General features: G+C 39.3%; 2 protein-coding genes across 5 annotated transcripts in view; one reads left to right on the top strand and one right to left on the bottom strand.

Annotated features, from left to right (window-relative positions):
* Positions 1-7,670, top strand: part of fbxo10 (F-box protein 10) — a 47,575-nt gene extending 39,905 nt beyond the window's left edge. For all 4 annotated transcript variants that reach the window (XM_048528012.2, XM_048528010.2, XM_048528014.2 and 1 more), the window contains one exon: positions 1,248-7,670. In XM_048528012.2, coding sequence (XP_048383969.1) covers positions 1,248-1,434 — 187 coding nt within the window. In that variant the 3' untranslated portion in view covers positions 1,435-7,670. The remainder of the gene's footprint in view (positions 1-1,247) is intronic.
* Positions 4,060-22,420, bottom strand: part of polr1e (RNA polymerase I subunit E) — a 30,917-nt gene continuing 12,556 nt past the window's right edge. Inside the window, exons 6-12 of the mRNA XM_048527162.2 lie at positions 20,746-20,890; positions 18,311-18,418; positions 13,543-13,639; positions 13,135-13,274; positions 9,126-9,207; positions 6,503-6,634; positions 4,060-4,560 (exon numbers count right to left, since the gene is read on the bottom strand). Of these exons, the coding sequence (XP_048383119.1) occupies positions 4,404-4,560; positions 6,503-6,634; positions 9,126-9,207; positions 13,135-13,274; positions 13,543-13,639; positions 18,311-18,418; positions 20,746-20,890 (861 nt within the window). The 3' untranslated portion in view covers positions 4,060-4,403. The remainder of the gene's footprint in view (positions 4,561-6,502; positions 6,635-9,125; positions 9,208-13,134; positions 13,275-13,542; positions 13,640-18,310; positions 18,419-20,745; positions 20,891-22,420) is intronic.

Genomic DNA, 22,420 nt, shown 5'->3' with positions numbered 1-22,420 from the left:
AACATAGCTTCTTCTTGTTCTTTTATATTGTGGTTACTCTTCTTTGTGCTAATTTATCCAAGACCGTTTGAATCTGTATCAGTTGTATCTTGCTTTTATGAAAATAGCAAATGCACTTGTTATTTTCATATTCTTTCCTTGAAGGCAGATGTGAGGTTGAAGAAAGATTTGCAAGCTGGTTAGCAGTGTGACTGTACCCACTGTTAATATTGATGCTAACATGATTAGTTTGCTGTACCTGTTGGATGGTATATGTGCAGAGCTGTAACTCTTGGAACCGTCGCCATAATATGCCGCATTATATTTAATCTTACTTCCATTGTGATTACTCATTACTTCATTGGCCATCTTTAAGAGTGTCATGTTCTTGGTCTCGTCTTGAAATGATTCTTCGAGTGTGACTGAGGAAAATACAGGACCATCTTTTATATATTCTCTGGGATGGTTTATCGAATTTAATCTGGACCATGGTTGTAGGTAAAGAGTGATTGCTTCACCAACTTCCACTTACTACATGCCTGATAAAAAATAAGTTGGAAGTGTCTGCATAATTAATAATTATGTCAGTTATAAATTGCAAACTAGCCCAAAACCATCTAAAAGGGATTAAGTTCGAGGTAATTATGCCTTGAGTTCACATTTACAGAACAGTCTGGAGCACTTAACCTGTAAAATGGTGACTTTCCATTTGACAATAACAGAAGCTAATGGATATTGGTTGGACATTTTGCCTTTTTTTTTTAAAAATGAAGTGGTGTAAGTGTTGAGCACAGTATTTCTTTGGGAAGTCCGAATTTACAGATGTGTCTTCTAATTTTTGTTGTTATCTGCAACCAATCAGGTTTTACATGCTGTCCTTTTCCTATTCCTTTCTAGTTATATAATACATAATTTCAACAAACAGAAATTGAAAGATTCTCGGTGTCCTTATTAAGGATGAATCAAATTAATCTTTCAGTTTAGAGCACAAACTAAGTAATGGTTTTCTTACTGTATCAGTACGTGGACTGAATGTGGATGTTACCCATTTTCCCTGGGAGGTGGGAATTATAATTAATATCAATATAGAAAATAGGAGCAGAAGCAGGCCATTCAGTCCTTCAAGCCTACTCCACTACAGTATGATTGTGGCTGATCATCCAACTTAGTACCCTGTTTCCATTTTCTCCCCGTACCCTTTAATCCCCTTAGGCCCTGAGAACTGTATCTAATACCTTTCATCTTTTAATGGAATATTTCTCTGTTAGTTCTTGCAGATCTGGCATAGCCTGGAAACTGGACAATCCTCCAGCAAGGCCGCTTGTTGAAGGATCAAATCGAGCCACCTCCATGGTCCAGACGCGTCAAAGAGTTGCATCCATGACAACGCGAATAGCTGCAAGGGTTGAAGGAGGCTGCCACGACAATGGCAGCATTTTCTGTTCCATTCTTTAATGAATGAAAATCAGCATTGGTACTGATGTGCCACAAGAAGCAACTTAGTGCCTCAATTCTTGTATCAATTGTGTTTTTAAGTAATGGAAATGAAACTTGGGGCATGCGTTTTGTTACTTCACTTCCTTACAGCTGATCTTGCATATGAACAGAACAATTGTTGGCATCTTCGATTTGGAGTTTAATAACATGGTGCCGTTCTCTAATAGAAACTTAGATCTGCTTATTAAAATTCCTAGTTTCATACTTTCTGCCTGCATGATTAACAGCTGCCAACCTTATCCATGTATTTTGACTCCACGATGCAATATGATGAGGGATTTTTGTCCGTGCAAATCTGAACCTGAATGATTTCTGAACTGACATCTGCACAGAAATAAGATTTCTCCTAGAATCTCAATGGGTGGTGGATTAGTATGGAATTTCATCAATTTGAGAAGCTAATGTCCATTTCATTTACAATCAGACTGATTTCTCTTTGTGAACTAGTACTGAATTTCTCCTAAAGTTTTATCTTTGAGTAAAAGAACATTTCAAATCCTGGTTATAGATATTTTAGCTTTCTTTGTGGAACACCTGTGGGAATGCCAGAATTTATTGTCCTATCCCAAGTTGTCCTTAAGAACATTGTGGATGAGCTACTGTATTCCTTGGAGCGTTAGGAAGGAGTTCCAGGATTCTGACTCAGGAGTAGTAATGTACTTCTAAATTAAGGTGGTGAAGGGCATGAAAACTACTGTGTAGTTTGTGGTTTCCTCATACATATGCTGCCCTTGTTCTTCCAGGTTGTAGAGGGTATGGATTTGGAAGGTGATATTGAAAGTAGCCTTGGTGAACTCAAATAAAGACAGAGGAGAGGTGGGGCTGGGGAAGGTTGGTGGGGCAGATAGCTGGGAGAGAAGATGGACAAGTTGTGTCAGGTCCTCTCTCCTTCAATTCTGAGCTCCCTTCTCCCTCCCCTTTTCAGAAGAAAAGTTCTGACCTGAAAAGTCAATTTTCCTGCTCTTCTAGCTCCATACTGTTATCATTGGCTCCAGCATGTGCCGTTTGTGCCATCTCTCGATCATTTGTTCATCTTATTTATCTATTTTTTTAAGAACCTTGTGTACAAAATTTCACTGTCAGATTTACTCATGGAGCAACTGGACAATCCGTCCATCACCTCTGAACTGTGAATTACTTTGTTTGATCTTAGATTATAGCTCTAGAATCTCTGCAGTATGGAAGCAGGCTATTGCCCAACACATCCACACCTCTCTCCCAAGAGTATCCCCCTCACCCTCTCCCTGTAACATTGCATTTCCCATGGCTAACACACCTAATCTACACATCCCTGAACACTATAGGTAATTTAGCATGGCCAGTCCACCTAGCCAGCACCTGTTTGGACTGTGGGAGGAAATCAGAGCACCCAGTGGAAACCCATGCAGATATGGGGAGATTGTGGAGGGTGGAACTGAACTCGGGTCCCTGGTGTCGTGAAGCAGCAGTGCTAACTGCGCCATCTGATTTATAACCCATTTTGTGTTTAAATACATGGAATTAATTGAGGGTCTTGCAGTAGAGTCCATACCTTTTGGGCCAAAATGTCTGGATTTAATTCCCCCTGTTCTGGAGGTGCATCCCAACAGGTTGATTTAAAATAACTACAGTCAATTCAGTCATATGTAACTAAAAATGTTATGTTTGCTTAAGATGAAGTGAGACATCTTGTCTGTAGCACTCTTTCTGCATTCTGAAGATATTACAGAACAGCTGTTATACAAGTCATTATATAGGCAAGTTATGATAGTTAACAGGTCACAAGCTCCAATTAACAGGTTAAAGATCAATTTTTTGATGTTATTTACTCAATTGGGCTGAGGTTCCTGAGCTGATTATTAAACTTACCATCCATTATAAACTGGCCCTCACTACAAATATTTTTAATCGACACAGTCAGACATGTTGTACTCTGGCTGGAGGAGGTGGGACTTGAACCCAGGCCTTCTGGTGTCATAGCAGCACCCTCATATCCATATTAGTTTGGCCCTTTCTTGGTTTCAAGCTTTGGTCCTTTGATATCTTAATTTTTTTTTAAGAAAAGTAGCATGGAACACAAATATGCCACCAGTTTTTTTTAAAATTATTTCCTACAAACCAGAACAGTCTGCATGTTTCAAGCAGCTGAGTATGATCAATATATTCTCCTACTGTCAGCTGCAAAATAATATAAGAAAATGAGCTAGTTATTCACTTTCTGTTTGAATGCAAGTACCATGAGAGCGCACAATGGGCTTCAGGTTAATAGTGCATCTGAAAGATGGCATTTCCTTAGTGGATGGAAATAGGGATTATGTTCAAATGCCATAGAATGAATTCCTCAAAACCAATGGTTTATTACCCCAAGCCAAGTTAATTCAAGTAAAGAGCATCGAAACAAGGGATAGGATAATGCAGAAGCCATGAAATGATTCAAGAAATATTTGAATAATGATAGGTTTTGACAGATTAACAGACTTTCATACTAACAGCAGGCCAACATTTTCAAATCTTGAGGAAAAAGCCTCAAAAGTAATTGAGTAAAACTGTAGAATATCAAGCCTGACCTTACTCAATGTCAATCTGCTACCAAACTTAACTGTATTATAGTATAAATATGAAAGTTTAATTTGATTCATCTTTGCATTTCCTGAGCAGCAGTATATGCAGAAGGGATCAACTGGACAAATATTAAACTTTTCAAAAGTTGCTCATTGTATTTTGATGCTTAATTAAGAAAACAAAAGACGTAGTTTGACGGTCAACTATTAACTCTAATTCGACTTCAATTGCACTGTTAACAGGCCCTGGATACTCCTTTTAAAAAATATTTGGAATATTAGCCAGACTTCGTGCCAGACAGTGTTCTGGTCAGACATTCTTCATTCATGTCCCTTTTGTGATCTTGAGGGCTGATGTGACATTTGACTGTGTCTCTGTGTACACCATTATGTCATTTTCTTCCTTTTGCGACCTTGAAGTTTAGTTCGTACATCCAACGGTAATGAGAGTGTTGCTAATTTGTGATCCTCTGCAGTACCGCCGGGAATATCCACCTTTTTCTTTGTGATCTTTAAGCCCATTGCTCTTGCAATGTCCAATATTCTATAAAGTACCACAAAACAAATGGTGAAAAATGAAGTATTTTGTACTATTTTCTACCATAACCAAGAGTGAGACAGAGATGTGTACTTTCTAAAAAAAACACTAAACAGCATATTTGTGAGAAACTTTTGTTCATGCACTAGTCGTTTATATAGTCATCATGGTTTGTGCAACTGAATGAGACAATCACATGCTCACCAGAGTTTCACTGTTCCCATGAAACAGACCACCTTATCCAACAAAATTCTAACCAGGGAGGCTAAGCAAGTGCAAGTAAATAGAGGGAGATGCAAATCAACTGGGGCAGTGGGAAGGAGGAGGACAGGTAGACTCAAGAGGCAGCTCAGCATACTGTTACTCCTACTGTAGTATGAAGTAGGGTTACCTAAGCTTTTTCCTTAATGGAACACTTAAATATAAAGTACAGTCTCAGGTGGATCACAACTTTCATCTAAATTCCAAAGCCTTGGTGTTCTGATTTATGATTCATTTAGCAATGAAGCAATAAAGATCAGGACAGCCTTTTTCCAAACCTCCAGATGAACAAAATTCAAAGTCAAAAGAAAAATGAAAATATAAACATAAGGACTGGATATACCTATGCCAAGAGTTGGATTACCAAGACTATAGGCCTCACTTAAACCCAGAGGTGGAGTTCATCGCTGGCTGCTGTGGATAATATGGGATTTGAAAAATATTGGAGTAGATAAGGCACATGTCATGTAAGGACATGCAGACATGTAACGTGATCGGTAATGGAATTAGTTACTCGATGGCAATACCACAATTATTGACAAAAGTTCTGAACATTCAAAGTTGTAATTCCATGTTTAAAACTCTGTAGCCTTCAAACTTTTAGTTACAAGTTATTACAGTACATCTTTGCTCAGAAGCAATCCCAGACAAAGCACAGACAGGTTTTTCGAAGTTAATGTGATTGTCATAGTGTCAGTTGTGATGGTTTTACTGTAATGCCTGTGCTGGGGTCTGCAATTGCCTAACTGCCCCCCCGCCCCACCCCCCCACCACCAATCTTCAAAGACAAGGTAAAACCAGCACTTTTGATTAACAGGTGCTACCCATTACCGAAGCATAAAGAAAATTTATGGTATATTTAAACTGTCACACTTTTTATTAAACTATTAATATTTATCTCTTCAAACAAAAAACAATCTGCAAATGGCATATAACACACCTACAACATTCTATAGTGTCTCAAAATCAAACAGCACTGCAACAGACCCTTCACTCCATCCAGTCAATGCCAAACATAATACCAAACTAACCCAGTTCTTCCTGCCTGCTCCTGGCCCATATCCCTGCAAATCTTTCCTATTCATACATCCATCCAAATGTCTTTTAAACATTGTAATTGTACCTGTATTCATCACTTCATCAGGAGCTCATTCCACACATGAACCATCCTCTGTGTAAAAGATTTGGCCTCATGACTTTTTAAAAAATTTTTCTCCTCACACCTTAAAAATGTACCCTCTACTCTTGAAATTCCCTATCTTACAGAACAGAGAACTAACATCAACACTATCTACACCTCTCATTATTTTAGAAACTCGCAAGGGTCACCTCTCATCTTAATTTAAAACATTCCATTGATCCAGTTCAGCTCTTCCCGAATGAACATGGTATAAAGAATGACGGAAATCATGCACCAGTGATGCAGCATGTTGGTGTGTCAGTGGTTGTCAATGTATGTCATCAGATGGTCAACTCACATCCTTTGGATAACTATTAGTTAGATGCATGGAAATCTGTGGCCAGACTAACTCAGGTTGTAGTTGCACATATTTTAGTGCTCTTTACCACATAGTTAGTATCAGCCACAATCTCAGACATGGGCAAAAACTACTCCCTTGACAATAAAAATCTGAGGTGACAAAATAACTGAGCAACTAATAAAATACTTAAGGAAAACACTGTTTACCTATTTTCACTGATTTTTAAATCCCGCTGTAGATATGTGAGGTCAATTTGAAAACTACTGATATGTAAAGCCAGTGCAATAATGTGTGCCACTGTCTTAGCTTTCATGGAGGCTGGCATTACATGTTTTACCCTGAAAACAGACAGAAATTGGTTAGGTACAATATTTGAAGACAGGATTTCATATTATTGCACAAATATATTTTCTCATTTACAGCCATCGTATTACTCACAGCCAATCTGACATTGATCACTAATTCTCGAGCTAATCATAAAAACTGTAAATTTATCATGTGTATTGTGTAATATTTTAGACACAGATAAATATGTTAGAGTGCCCTTGAATTTAAATATTTGTTATTTTACATGGTAATGTTCTTTCAAAAACCTTACATACAATATTCTGATACTTTTAATGATTACAAATTTTTTTCCCTAAAGTTGGTACAGTAAAATCTAGCAGACATGATACATAACAGTTCATTTGATCCCATTCACTACCATGCGATTAAATAGATCATATTTTCAAAGAAATTACTCAGTCAAAAGCAGTATATAAAATCCTAAATCTAATCCTGAAACAATGAATTCTACATCACACTTTAAAGGAAAACCGTACTTCTTGTAAGGTTTTTAAATTTAGTCAAAGAAGACTATTAAAAAACCATGAAGAAACAGCAACAAGAATATGTCATTCAGCCCCTAGAACCTGCTCCACCATTTAGTCGGATCATCGCTGATCAAACATGCCCCGCACCCACTTTGCCTGTGTTTTCTCAGTGACCCTCGATTCTCCCATTGATCAGATACTCAGCAGACTATTTGTTTATCTTTATGATCACTGCTGTTTAACACTTTCTTTTCCCGTTGTATCAAGACTTCTGTTTTAGACTGGTCATCAGGTTTCATTATAATCCCTTAGCTGCAAGTATCGGTCTGAGCTTCAGTCAGTTTAACATGCTTAACACATAATTCACGTAGCTACAGTGAACTAAATGCTGTATGACTCTATGACTAATAATTACTGCAATGAAGTTTTACCATTGAAACAAATCCTGTATTAGCGATACACAATTGGCAAATGTTCAACATAGACCCAATGGCAGTTTCTTTCCAGAATTAATCTGATGCTAAAGTATGTAAATACAATAAAATTACAGTTGTAGAAACTTTGAATTGATGTCAATTGATTGAAAAAGATTACTCAATACTGATACTCCTCAATCTTCCACAGTAACTTTTCTTTGCTGGTTATTTTTTGTTTGCAAACTGGGATAGATGAAGCAAATCAATCAGTAGTGCTCGTCTCATAACAGCTAAAGATTGGTGACAGCATCATTACCCTCCTTCAGGTCAGTTCACTCTACCAAGAGTAGTGGCAGAAAACATTTATTATAATTGTAATGAAAAAAAGGAAGAGCAAAGCCAGATACTGCCTTATTTTTGTAAAAACTGCCTTTCCACCAATCCAAAACACTTTTGTGGTCCATCTCTTTTTTCTTTCAGAAAGAACTTAAATCATACACATTGTCACCCTGTTGCCACCTTGAACAAGCATCTGGCTTCGGTCTCCAGAGTTAGATCCAGCACTGCACTGTCCCTTGTTAGTCCTTCTACATGTTGATGTGAAAACACTTGCCCAAATATATTTCAAGAAGTCTGCCCCTCTAAACCCCTCACACTATGACTATCCTAATTAATGTGGGAAATGTTGAAATCCCCTAAAAGACCCCATTTACATTCCATACCCACAAATTGCATACATATTTGCTCAGTACACTCCAAGAAATGTGACTGCCCCTTTTTATTCTTAAACCCTACCCTCAACGTCTTATTTGATATTTACCTTCCTTCATCCATGATCAAAGTATAATTGGTGGCAAATGTAAATGGGTTTACTGTTAGGTACCCAACCTTTGCAGAAAATATCAAACTCTCAGACTCAAATATAACTGCACTAATCTCCAAATAAGCTAAAATGAGCCAAATTTGGAACAAGATCATTGCCACAACATATTGTAGATTCATCAACATTGAATACAGAAAACAGGCAACCAGAAAGGATGATCATGTCTATAGATAAGACATAGGAAAAAAGGATTACTTTAAAAATTCAACATGGATTAAAGGATTCATCTGAGTTGCCTCTTAAAAGATAATAAATTTATAGAATTCTTTGAACAACATATTGTTGTTTCAGAAAAATTAAGATCAGCTGTTACATATCCCACCGGCACACCAATGAGACAAGATCTGTAAAATAATCTCAGAACATTTAGGATATCAAGTCAGTGTGGATGAGTTGAACCAAGGGGCCTGTTTCCATGCTGCTCATCTCTATGACCATGAGACTAAAGCCATCCAATACATACGTTCTTATTCCTCAGCACCTCTGAATTTGTACACCTTACACTTAGAAACAACAGAATAAAAGGTCTTAGATCTTAAGATTTAGTGTTGGATTTTCAAGAATGCTGAAAATTGTGTTTACTTCTACTACGGTGTAGAAAAAGTTAATGGCACACCAGTATTTAGGGCTTTCTATTTGAGCCATCTTCTGAACTTGGGAAAATATCTATGCTGTCTGTCCCCTTTGGAAACTTAATTAGAGAAGGCTCACTTACCGTCCATTGTTATAAGTAAGGACAGTGAATTTGTTCATCAAACTGCTTTTTACAATATCTGCAATTTCACTCCCAAGGGAATCTGAAGCAGAAAATATTTAAAATTGTACACGAATTAAGAAGTTCAGTTAGGTATAGACTGCTAACATTACCGAAACGTGATACAGGATCATGTTTATTTTAAGAAAAAATAATACAAAAGCATGCAAAAAAATCATTTTATCATATTAATTTTTAAAAACATGTATAGATACCAACAGATTCATAACGTAAGCCACTTGCCCCTTTGTCAATTATACTTTATAAAAAAATTACAATCATCCTTTGTGCTAAAGGAGTGACCAACCAGGAAGAGTGTGATTGAAGATTTTCAGAGAAAACGAACAAAGTTTAAGTAATTTACAACAGAGATGTGAATTTGGGAAAAAAATAACTGCAGAATGTTTCAAGTTTTTTTTGTAATGCTGAAATGTTGATAAAATGACATTAGTAAAATTTGAGCTTATCCATGCCAACAGAACACTTCTGTGACAACTGACAAATTGCTCATCATTTAAGGTTTTTCAAGAAAACCTGGGGCAAACTGGATTGATTCCTTCCATTCAACACAAACTGAAAACTGCAGAACAAAAAGATTTTCAAAACTCTGCCGAGGACAAACAATTTGCGTCAGACCAGCACTTTGTTTCAAATTGCAAACAGAAGCTCATCCCAACAAAAGAAATGAGCAAGTTTCTTAAAATAAAGGCTGAAGATAAGGTAGTTGTAGCAAACACACACAGATACATGACAGCAGCGATTAGCAGATATACAGTAGCTTCAAATTCTTGCCTTTGATTATTAATAGTTATTTGATCTTTCAGTTGCCAGAAAAAAGTTAGAAATGTTCTGCAAATGCTACCATACAGAATGTCATGTTATGCAAAATAAGTGAAATTAAACTTTGTAAATGAAGTTGCCGTTTGGTGGGTCAGAGATTGATTGTGCACAGATGCAGGTTTGATTGCCAAGACACGTTTGTCCACAAGGACAGACGTACAGGCAGACGTAACTGGTTTCAACAATCCCGTATATATGTCTTTCCTGACTTCTATTGGGAAACTGGATAAGGAAACGACCTAGTTCAGCTCTGGCATCTGACATAATTTAATCATACATCAAGCATAACTACTTCGTAAAAATACTGAAGGGAAACTGGCATAGAGATCTTTAGTGATTTTAGTTAGGTGATTGTTTTTGATTGGCACAGAGAAGATGGGTAGAAGGGCCTGTCTCTATGACTGCCTTGCATGATAATAAATTAAAGGCAATAATTGAGACCTGGGATTTAACTAATTAGCAAAACACACAAACACACTGTTTCGTTCCCATTCCATTAGACTTTGTTCCAAGTCATTTTCGTATTACTTTCACCACCATTCTGTTAACTTCCAAGTCTCCAGACCTCACCTGACTCCACAATCTGGAAGCAGTTCTACTTTAGTACGCATTCACACAGTGCAAAAAGAAGACATGTCTTTGGAAAGCTGACTTTAAAGCTCTAAGAGATGAAGCCTGTATTATTTAATACCTTACACATTTTGAATACATCTCATAGTGTTTCACAGACAATGAATGAATCTGAGGTGGAATCATGGCAGTTCTATAAGCAAACACCACACCAACTGGCATCTCTAACTAACCAGAACATGATCAGTAAAGCACGAAAGAGTCGGCCTGGAGCGTCCTAGAGTCCTGGAGTGGGATTTGAATCCATGACCTCTGACACTGAACTCCACTATTTGTCGGGATAAGCAGGTCTCTTTTCATTGGAGAAAAGGAGGAGGAGAGGGGACCTAATTGAGGTATACAAGATAATGAGAGGCATAGATAGAGTTGATAGCCAGAGACTATTTCCCAGGGCAGAAATGGCTAGCACGAGGGGTCATAGTTTTAAGCTGGTTGGTGGAAAGTATAGAGGGGATGTCAGAGGCAGGTTCTTTATGCAGAGAGTTGTGAGAGCATGGAATGCGTTGCCAGCAGCAGTTGTGGAAGCAAGGTCATTGGGGTCATTTAAGAGACTGCTGGACATGTATATGGTCACAGAAATTTGAGGGTGCATACATGAGGATCAATGGTCGGCACAACATTGTGGGCTGAAGGGCCTGTTCTGTGCTGTACTGTTCTATGTTCTATGTTCTAAGCAGGTCATTTTTAGGTTGGCAAACTGTAACTAGTGCCACAATGATCAGTGCTGGGACCGGAATTATTTAAGTTGTTATGATGACAGTGTGAAACTCCAGAAAGGCAATATTAAGTTGACAGTGTGGGCAGATAGATGGCAAATGATGCTCAATACAGATAAGTGAGAGGGAAGAGAGTCTGGTAGGAAGATTAATAAAAGACAACATAAAATAGGGAGTACAATTCTAAAGGGAGTGGAGGAGCAGATAGACCTGAGTGTATGTTTGCACAGATCATTGGAAGTGGCAGGATAACTGGAAATGTTAAAGCATACAGTGTCCCCAGCTTTACTCATGGGGACAGTGAATACAAGAGCTAAGGAGGTAATACTGAACTTGTAGAAGACATTTGTCAGACCTCAACTAGAATACTATACACAGTTGTACACGCCACATCACAGAAAATAAATGAATGCATTGGAGAGAGTGCAGAAGCAATTTACAAGACTAGTTCCAGGAACGAGAAACTTCAGTTACGAGAATAGATTGAAGAAGTTGCAACTGTTCTTGAGGAGGCCAGGAGATTTGATGGATGTTTTTAAAATGGTAAGTGGGCTGATAGCACAGATAGGGAGAAGCTGTTCCTGCTCGTAAAAGGAACAAGAAAAAGAAGGCACTGATTAAAATGATGTGCAAGAGAAGCAATTATGGTATGCAAAAATACTTTCTCACCCAGCAAATATGCTAGGCTTGGAATGCATTACCTGGAAGTGTGACAAATGCAGGTTCAGTTGATACATACAAGAGGGCATTGGATGATTATTTGGACAGAAATAGTGTGCGAGGATATGGGGTAAAAGCAAGAGACTGACACTAGGTAATGATGCTCCTTTGAACAGACAGTGCAGGGACAATGCAGGGAGCAGAATGGCCTGATTTTGCACCATAACAATTCTGAAACTGAGATTTACAATCTTTGTTAATAACTTATTGTGAACTGAGCGTGGGCGTTCTGCAAAGCAATCCCCAGACCTCCACAATGAACCAGTGCACCTCCGTCGCAAACCATTTCAACTTGCCCCCCAGTCCTCAGACAACATGTCCATCCTGGGCCTCCTGCAGTGCCACAATGATGCCACCCGAAGGTTGCAGGAACAGCAACTCATATTCCGCTTGGGAACCCTGCAGCCCAATGGTATCAATGTGGATTTCACCAGCTTCAAAATCTCCCCTTCCCCTACTGCATCCCAAAACCAGCCCAGCTCGTCCCGCCTCCCTAACCCCTTCTTCCTCTCACCCATCCGTCCTCCCACTTCAAGCCGCACCACTATTTCCTACCTACTAGCCTCATCCTGTCCCCTTGACCCATCTGTCCTCCCTGGACTGACCTATCCCCTCCCTACCTCCCCACCTACATTCACCTCTACTGGCTCCATCCCGACCTCTTTAACTTGTCTGTCTCCTCTCCACCTGTCTTCTCCTCTATCCATCTTTGATACGCCTACCCCCTCTCTCCTTATTTATTTCAGAACCCTCTCCACCTCCCCCATTTCTGACGAAGGGTCTAGGCCTGAAACGTCAGCTTTTGTGCTCCTAAGATGCTGCTTGGCCTGCTGTGTTCACCCAGCTCCACACCTTGTTATCTGTGGATTCCTGATCTTGACTAACCTCCTCCAAGGTCATGACATTCAAACCTAGGCCCAACTTCATACTTTTATGCTAGGCAAGCTTTGCATAAATAACGTTAAAGCTCTCAATGCTCCGAAGTGTAATTCTTTGAACCAGTTTAATGTAAATGTCCACTTTCTGTATCACTGCCAAAAATACAAAAGACAAATGAATTTTACCTTTCTGCTTTAATTCACGGTCTTTTAAATTATGTAATCTGATGAGGATCTGTAAGTAATGTAGGCAGTGACACTTATGACCACGACTTTCCTCCTCCTGAGGTAAGGACTTCAGTGATTCCAGAACAAAGAGAGAATAGCTAAAAATAAAGAAGACAGTAATAGATCACTTCCTAAATATCAAGCTTCAAACCTTTTCCACCTTCTGCTAGACCTCGTGTTTAAAAAGTGCAATATTATGTAGTAGAAGATAGTTAAGTGTTACAAAATGTAAGCAGTAGAACTTTTTTTTCTGTGAAGTATGCTCTTTAGAATGGGAATCTACTTTAAAGCTATCAGAAATTCAACAACAATGGTGACTGTGGCTGACAACCTCCCTCCTACCAACACACTGTCCACCAAACTTACTTGCCAGTTTGTGCCAGTTTGCAAATTTCTTCTGCAGCACTAATCTTTGGTAGTTCATTGTGTGCTTTGATTGCTTGATATTCAGTAGACGAGATGACTTGTGACTAGATAAGGAAATGTCCACTGGGAAGAAAAAAAACCCAACAATTTTAAGAAATTTGACACAACCTCCAGTTATCTAATTATTCTGGTCATCTATTGCACTTGAATTGTAATCAGACCAAGCTGTTGTCATCTCTTATAAGAAGTGTCACCATCAAGACCTTTCCATGGTCTAATTTCTAAAAACAAAATTCATTCAGGGGATTCACTGGCTGGCCAGCATTTATTGGCCATCCCTAATTACCCTTGAGGAGGTGGTAGTGAGTTGCCTTCTCGAAGTCCTGCAGTCCCTGTGCTTGTCTGTTGACAGACAATGCCATTAGGAAGGGAATTTCAGGAGTTTGAACCAGTGGCAGTGAAAGAATGGTGATACAGTTCCAAGTCCGAATGATGCGTGGCAGTGTTTTCACTTTCATTTGTGGCACTTGTGCACTGCTGTCCGGCCAGTACGTATTGCCCATCCCTAGTTGCCTTTGAGAAGGTGGTGGTAAGCTGCCTCCTTGAATCCCCACAGTCCACTTTCTGTGGGTTGACCCACAAAGCTACTGGGGAGGGAATTCCAGGATTTTTACCCAGTATGGAGGCAAATTTGCATGTGGTGATGTCACCATGTATCTGCTGCCCTTGTTCTTCAAGGTAGAAGTAGTTGTGGGTTTTGAAGGTGATGTCTGAGGATTTTTGGTGAATTTTTTCTGCAATGCATCTTGTAGATAGTAGCAGTGACATGCACTGATCCTCAGTGGTGGAGCAAGTGAATGCTTGTGGATATAGTGCCAATCAAGTGGGCTGCTTTGTCCTGGATGGTGTCAAGCTTCTCGAGTGTTGTTGGAGCTGCACCCTTCCAAGCAAGGGGGGAGTATTCCATCACACCTGATTTGTGCCTTGTAGATAACGGACAAGCTCTGGGGAGTCAGGAGACGAGTTACTTGCCTCAGTGGTTAGCGCTGCAACCTCGTAGCACCAGGAACCCGGGTTCGACTCCAGCCTCGGGCAACTGTCTGTGCAGAGTTTGCACATTCTCCCCGTGTCTGCGTGGGTTTCCTCCCACAATCCAAAGATGTGCAGGCTAGGTGGATCGGCCATGCTAAATTGCCCATAGTGTTCAGGGGTGTGTGGGTTATAGGGGGAATGGGTCTGGGTGAGATGCTCCAAGGGGTAGTATGGACTTGTTGGGCCGAAGGGCCTGTTCCCACACTGTAGGGAATCTAATCTAATCTACTCCAAGCCTCTGACTTGCTCTTGAAACCACTGTGTTTGTGTGGCAAGGCCAACTGAGTTTCTGATCAATGCTAACCTCAAGGATGTTGAAGTGGGGGATTCAGTGATGGTAACACCATTGAATGTCAAGGGGTTGGTTAGATTTTCTTATTGGTGGTGGTCATAGCCGGGCAATGTATGGCATGAATGTTATTTGTCACTTGTCAGCATAAAGCTGGATGCTGCATTTGAACACAGACTATATTGGTATCTGAGGAGTCACAAATGGTGCTGAACATTGTGCAACCACATGCAAACATCTCCACTTCTGACCTCATGATGCAGGGAAGGTCATAATATCACAGTCTTAAGAATTTTACAATACTTCACACTTTTAAAGATCTGTCTTGAACTTATTAAATGATGTAGCAGGCTCGAAGGAGCATATGGCCTCCATCAAGTCCTGTTTCTAATGTCCTCACAGAATGACTCAGCCATTACAACTATTGCACCCATTAGCTATTGTTAGTTCAATTTCCCCGTGCTTTTTCATTGCCATTTAAGTTTTCTCCTTTTCAATATTTACCAATCCGTCTTCGAAAAACCTTTCTGGATTCTGATTTTCCAACTGTTTCTGATAGGACATTGTGTTCTATGTCGCATAAACTTTCTCTGACATGCTTCCAACATATTAATAGTCATTGTGTTCCCCACATGGTCTCACTAATGCCTGGTCAGACTGAAGCATAACCTCCCCACTCTAGCATTCAAATCCTCTCATAATAAGACATAATATTTTGTTAGTCTTCCTGATGAATTGCTGTACCTGCAAACTAACCTTCTACAATTCATGCTCATTTAAAACAACTGAGGCTAAGATTTTTGTCTCGGTGGGTTGACAGCCTTTCCTCCCACCGAAATAATGTAGATTTGTTCAAATCAGAACAGTTCTGTGAAAACAAACTAATATTTTCTTGCCTTCTGAACATACAAACAAACAGCAGGAAGCCATTTGGTCTCTTTGAATAAGGGTATAGTTGATCAGGTCATGCACAAATCCACATTCCCGCCAATCCTTCATCCCCCCGCAAAAATTTAACCGCCTCTGCCTTAAAAATATTCAAAGATTCTGCTTCCAATAGCTTTTCAGGAAAAGAGATCCAAAGACACTTAATCCATTGAGGAAAAAAAAGACTCATCTGTTTTAAAGGAGGACCCTGTTATACTTAAACAGAGACCCGTAATTCAAAATTTTCCTATTACAGAAACGTCCTCTCTGTCATCTACCTCATCCAGGCCCTTCAAGATCTACCATGTTTCAATCAAATTGACTTTGCCTCTTCTAAACTACAGCACATTCAAACTTAGCCCATACAATCCTTCTTCAGAAGACAGCCTGGCCATTCTGTACACTGGCTTCCAATATATTTACATCCGTCCTATAGAAGGTAAACAATGGTGTACTAGTAGCTGGATGTCGTTTCAACAGTTCCCTTATTACCAAAGCATAACCTCCTACATTCATATTCAATTCCCCTTACATAAATGAAATCATTGTATTAGTTTTTCTATTACTTGCTGTATTTGCATACTAACTTTTTGCAATTCACGCACTGGGGCAGCCAGATCCTCTACATTTCAGCTTTTATCCAAATCACTTTTTATTATTCTTCCTGTCTAAGTGGACAATTCCACATTTCCACCCATTTATGCTTTTTTGTCAAATCCTTGCCGATCACTTAGCCTATCTTTTTGTAGCTTCCTGACAACTTAAGTATGAATTCATAATGGACCATTTTGAAAGTATGTCAACAAAATCAGACTGAACAGATGACTACAGAAATACAGCACAGAAACTGACCCTTCAGTAGAACTCATCCACACCAACCAGCCATTGTGAACTGGCCCAAATCCTTCTAAACCCTTCCTATTCATATACCCATCCAGATGCCTTTTAAATGCTGTAATTGTCCCAGCCTCCATCACTTCCTCTGGCAGCTCATTCCAAATGCACACCACCCTCTGCATGAATAAGTTATCCCTTAGGTCCTGTTAAAATTTTTCTCCTCTTACATTAAACCTATGTCCTCTTGTTTTGGACTCCCATATCCTGGGGAAAAAAAAAACACTTTGGTTAATCACCCTATCCACGCACCTCATGATTTTATAAACCTCTGTAAGATTATCCTTCATTCTCTGATCACCCCCTACTTCCGAGATGGCCTCGTTGTGAATGTCTGCCTGAGCTCCAAGACACACTAATGCCTTGAACCCTGTACGATTGTTCAAATTGAAGGAAACCACTAGCTTTATATGTTTTATGACTATAATGTTGCAATTAATTTATCTTTCTTGAAATGGTTTTCTAAAACTTGTTAATTGAGACAAGATTAGATTTCAAGTGGATTGCAAATGTTTTCAATGGAAACTTCACTGCTTGTGTTTGACTGACAATTTTTGAGAATGCCAGAGGGTCAATACTTTTTCAAAGCAAATTTTGAAAGGCCAGTTTTGTTTTATTTGTGGCCATTTCAAAAACTTGCCCGTTTTATTATACGGTTCACTGGGTAGGTCAGCATTGAGGCTGCATTGGAACAGCAGGTGATATGGAAAGGCCACAGAGGTGCTGAGAAGTGAGTGTTAACACTTCTAACGACCACTAATGTCACAGTAAACACAGGTGGGCCTTCTAAACTACCAGTGTTGCCATCTGCCCACTTCCATCAATGTCTCAGTGGGTGGGGACAGCTTTCCTGACTCCTGGAGACCAAACAAATGAATTTACTACCTTTTAAAAGTTGGGAATGCAACACAGATTGAGGAACTGTTAGTCAGGCCATTTCCCAAAGAAACAAATTCTGTTTCTTTCTCCACAAATGCTGCTAGACCTACTTTCCAGCATTTTCTTGTTTTATTTCATAATTTCCAGCATCTGCTGTACTTGATTTTTGTAAAGGTAGATGTTGAGAAGATGAATTCACTTGCAGGCTGGAAAAGAACTAGTCAGTATAAATATAAGCTAATCTTTAATAAATCAAGATGAGAGAAATGTCTTTAACTGGGAAGTAGGAATGAGTAGCACGCTAACACAAGGAATATCTGAGACAAATAACTTGGGTGCGTTTCAGGGGAAATTTAGATAAGTAAATTAAGTAACAAAGTATAGATGGAATTATTGATGGGGTTAGATAAAGACAGGTGGGAAGAGGCTCATATGAAGCATAAACATTGTACCCAGACACGCTGACCCAAAACTGACTGCTACAATGCTGTAAATACCTTTGAATACTTCTGTCACTCTCCTTTTCCACGCCACTGAGTTTAAAACCCTCTCTCTAACAGCATTCACCATTGAATTGTAACTTTACAAACTTTGTGTGTAGTTCCTAAAGACAAACTGAACTGTTTCCAGAGAGGCGTTACTGTGACTGTGAACAGCAAAGCTCAATTTGTTGTAAATAAAGGATACGGTCCTCAAACTTGTAAACATCTTCAGGCTTATCTGCATCAGCATGACAAGGTGGAAGAAAGGTGGACTTGTCCTGAGACTCGAACTGTGTTGCCTCACTAGTTATAGCTTTTTAAAAAAACAAAATGTTGAAAATAATTTTACATATACATTGCAAAACAATATTCTGATAGATTCTATAATAACACATGAAAACAGAGAAGCAGCAGCTGTTTCCTTACAATTGTGTTGTCAAATAATAGGATTATAGGAATCTGCAATTGATTATTCATCCAGTGCAATCTTTGCCCTGACTTTGTAAAATAAATATGCAATAGGTATTGTAATGTAGGTTATGTTCCCTGAAAAAAATTAGCAAATTAGTTGGGATTTTAACATCTTTCTGGCTCGAAACTAATAATTGATTGAGTTCAAAATCACAATTTGCTATAACGAAACTGCGATGATCTCTCCGATGACAGTCTAATAGTACATAGCTACAATACTCAACTAAGTCTGTGATCTGAATGAAAAGAATTGCTTGTCGGCAATTTCCTCTAAATTTATGTCAATTGTATTACTGTGTATGTCAGAGTCCATCCAGATTGTTGTGTTTATATTTTTGGGCACCAAATTTCTGAAAGAAAAAACTAATCCTGAAGAAGACATAGTCCAGATTTATCAGAACAATAACAGGATTTCAAAAGACCTAAATTATGAAAACAGGCTACATCATGGCTTACATTCTTTTCAGTTAAGAAGGGTGATCTTATCAGGTTCAGTATGGCAAAGGATTCAATAGGGTAAATACAGAGAAACTATTTCCTATAATGAAAGAACTCAGAACAAGAAGGCATAGTTTTAAAATCAGAGTTAGGCCATCTAGGTGCATAATCAGTAAGTATGTTCACGTTTCTTTCCCACTGCAAAGGAGGCGGTTGGGGGGGGTGACCTTATAGATGTTTATAAAATCATGAGGGGCATAGAAAAGGTGAATAGCAATGGTCTTTTCCCTAAGGTGGGGGAGCTCAAAACTAGAGGGGCATATTTTTAACGTGACAGGAGAAAGTTTTAAAAAGGACATGTGGGTGACCTTTCTGTTGGAGGAAGCGGCGGATGCAGGCACAGTTACAACATTTAAAAAGACATTTGGATAGGTACTTGAATTGTAAAAGTTTTGAGGGATATAAGCCAAACATAGGCATTTGGAACTAGTTTAGTTTGGGAACGTGGTTGGTGTGGACTGATCGGACTGAAGGGTCTGTTTCCATGCTGTACAACGCTATATAAAGATAGTGAAAATGTAAAACTACACCAATAGACTTGGGTCAATTTTTCAACATCAAGATTGAAAGATTTTGTGAGGTAACAGTGTCAATGCAGGTAAAGGGAGTTCAGATATCATTTAACTGCTAAAGATCTATCCCTAATTCTATGTCATCTAGCATAACACAAATCAGTCATAATGATGTTCGGTCTTTTATTGTGATACAGAATGAGTATCCGTGAACTGTACGTCTGGGTGGGATGCTCCTCAGAGGGGAGGTGTGGACACATTGGGCTGAATAGCCTGCTTCCACACTGTAGCGATTCTATGATTCTAAGGTTCCTTCCTCCTATTAGTCCAATGGGAACAAGTTAAATTCTCAACAGAAGTTTTGAATCTCAATAATTTTAATTTTGCTAATCTCAACTTTGCAATGCCCCAAAAAATGTAATATTTTGTAGCAGATTCCGCAAACAGACAGTCTTTTCTAACATACCCTGCATCTTCCTTCTTTCACATAAATGGGTAAGTGGAGCACAGTTCTCTATAAACTCCTATCATGGTAAACTGGTTACTGAAGAATTAATTGGATGCGAACCACATACAGAAGGTGTAAGCCATTACACTCCCAGAACTTGTCACTTAAAACCACTTTTTCTATTTCCAGCTTGTAAGTTTCGCACTCGTGATTAATGTGCGTGCTTTAGCTGAAGGAAAGATTGGGAATTCCAAAAACACCCCGGCTTAGAGGCACGTCTACGTAATCTGGATGCCATGGGGATGAAAATTTAAAACAGTCCCATGGTTTCATGACTGTTCAAGACCTACAGAAGCCTTCAGAATTGTGAAGATCCAAACTTAATTGGCCCAGATCTTAACAGCCATCATAAACATGCCTGGGCAGTTGCATTCTCCCTCTCATGATTGCTAAGACTGTAATTCTCAATGTCCCAAACAGTGAAAAATGCTCAGTACTAACTAACCTTCACAATGGATAGCTTTGAGATGTATATATGACATATCCACATATCCTGACAAAATAGATACTATACATCAATCCCCTTCCCCTTGCATTCTCCCTCAGATCAATAATGCAGGTTGCTGTAAATTAAAGTTATTTTGGATAGGTAGATTGTTTGATCTTATACAGTCACAGAATAGTCTCTGTCCCACAATTTGGTTCCTTTACCTGTAACTCCTTTCTTTTCAATTATATTTTCTGCTGCTTTGGCTACAGCTATCTGTAAAGTCTCATTCCCGACGCGATTCATTCTACGAGAACTCAAGGCACGTTTTTGCTTGTTAGTGCCAAATGCCTCAATGAGGGAATCCATCTAGGAAATCAACAGTGAACAGTTAATATATTTTAAGAGCAAAACATCATTTTGGATCATTACTTCCATTTCCCATTCACAGGCCTGCACAAACTGGTTAACAAAAACTGAACACTAAATTCTAATTCCTAATCAAGCAGTCTGGTTAAAGGCTTTGACAGCTTCAGAGTTTAAACAGTGCTAAAACGAGGCAACAAAAGGGGACCCTTTACATCTTGCACGCATCTGGTCTAGGACACAAGAAACAGACGTGAGAACAGGGTATACTGTGTCCGCATTGTGGCCTACTCTAAATCGGGGAAACCAAGCGGAGGCTTGGGGACCACTCTGCAGAACACCTATGCTCGGTTCGCGACAAACGACTGCACCTCCTAGTCATGAACCATTTTAACTCCCCCTCCCATTCCTTGGACAACATGTCCATCCTGGGCCTCCAGCAGTGCCACAACGATGGCACCCGAGGGTTGCAGGAACAGCAACTCATATTCCACTTGGGAAGCCTGCAGCCCAATGGTATCAATGTGGACTTCACAAGCTTCAAAATCTCCCCTCCCCCTACTGCGTCCCATAACCAGCCCAGCTCATATCTGCCTCCTTAATCTGTCCTTCCTCCCACCTACCTGCTCCTCCCACCTCAAGCCCCACCCCAATCCCACCTCCTTGACCTGTCTGTCTCCTTTATCCATCTTCTAACTGTCACCCCCTCTCTCCCTATTTGTTTCAACATCCCCATCCCCTTCCCCTCCCCCATTTCGAGACCCGAAACGTCAGCCTTCCTGGTCCTCTGATGCTGCTTGGCCTGCTGTGTTCATCCAGCTCTACACCTTGTTATATGAGAAAAAGGATACCAATTTATGAAGCTCGAGAGAAAAGTACTGATTGGGCATGTTATTGGTATGCAGATGTAGTAATCTTTCAGCAATAGTTAAGTTCTGTACTTTCCACTTATTCACACTGGTTTACCACAGCTGAGCAAATTCCAATAGCGCTCATTTGCCATATGGAAAAATAAACACAAACCAGTTCCCAGGAAACGAATGCGTGATCTATTGAATATATACAAGAAAGCTCCATGTACTCAGCTGAGTGATGCTGTCATTAAGATGCAGCATTGCCAATGTTAAGATAAAACTGCTCAATTATTACACTTACAGCACAAAGTAGAAGTGAAGGAATACAGAATGACAATGCTAGTTAATCTAATCCAAGGCTACTCTTAACAACTGTGGCAGTAATTCCTAAAGGAACATTTAGAGAATTCAGTTTTTTTTTTATTTAAAAATTATCTTCAACCTAGAAATGCTGTTTAATATGCAAAAGGGAAGGGGGAAAAAAATTCAAAAGTACATATGTCAGGATGAAAAAATATCAAGCATCACACCCAATCCAACTGCTTCCTTAACTTTTCCACCATGCCAGCCAATTGTATTTGGAACAGCCACCATGAGTTTGTATCATAACTTGCTTAATTGTTTTCAAACATTTATCACTTATAAATAAGGGCTTTTAACTCAATCTCTAACTATATCA

This window comes from Stegostoma tigrinum, chromosome 3 (genome assembly GCF_030684315.1).
Source record: "Stegostoma tigrinum isolate sSteTig4 chromosome 3, sSteTig4.hap1, whole genome shotgun sequence".
NCBI lineage: Eukaryota > Metazoa > Chordata > Chondrichthyes > Orectolobiformes > Stegostomatidae > Stegostoma > Stegostoma tigrinum.
This window is presented reverse-complemented; position numbering and strand designations above follow the sequence as displayed.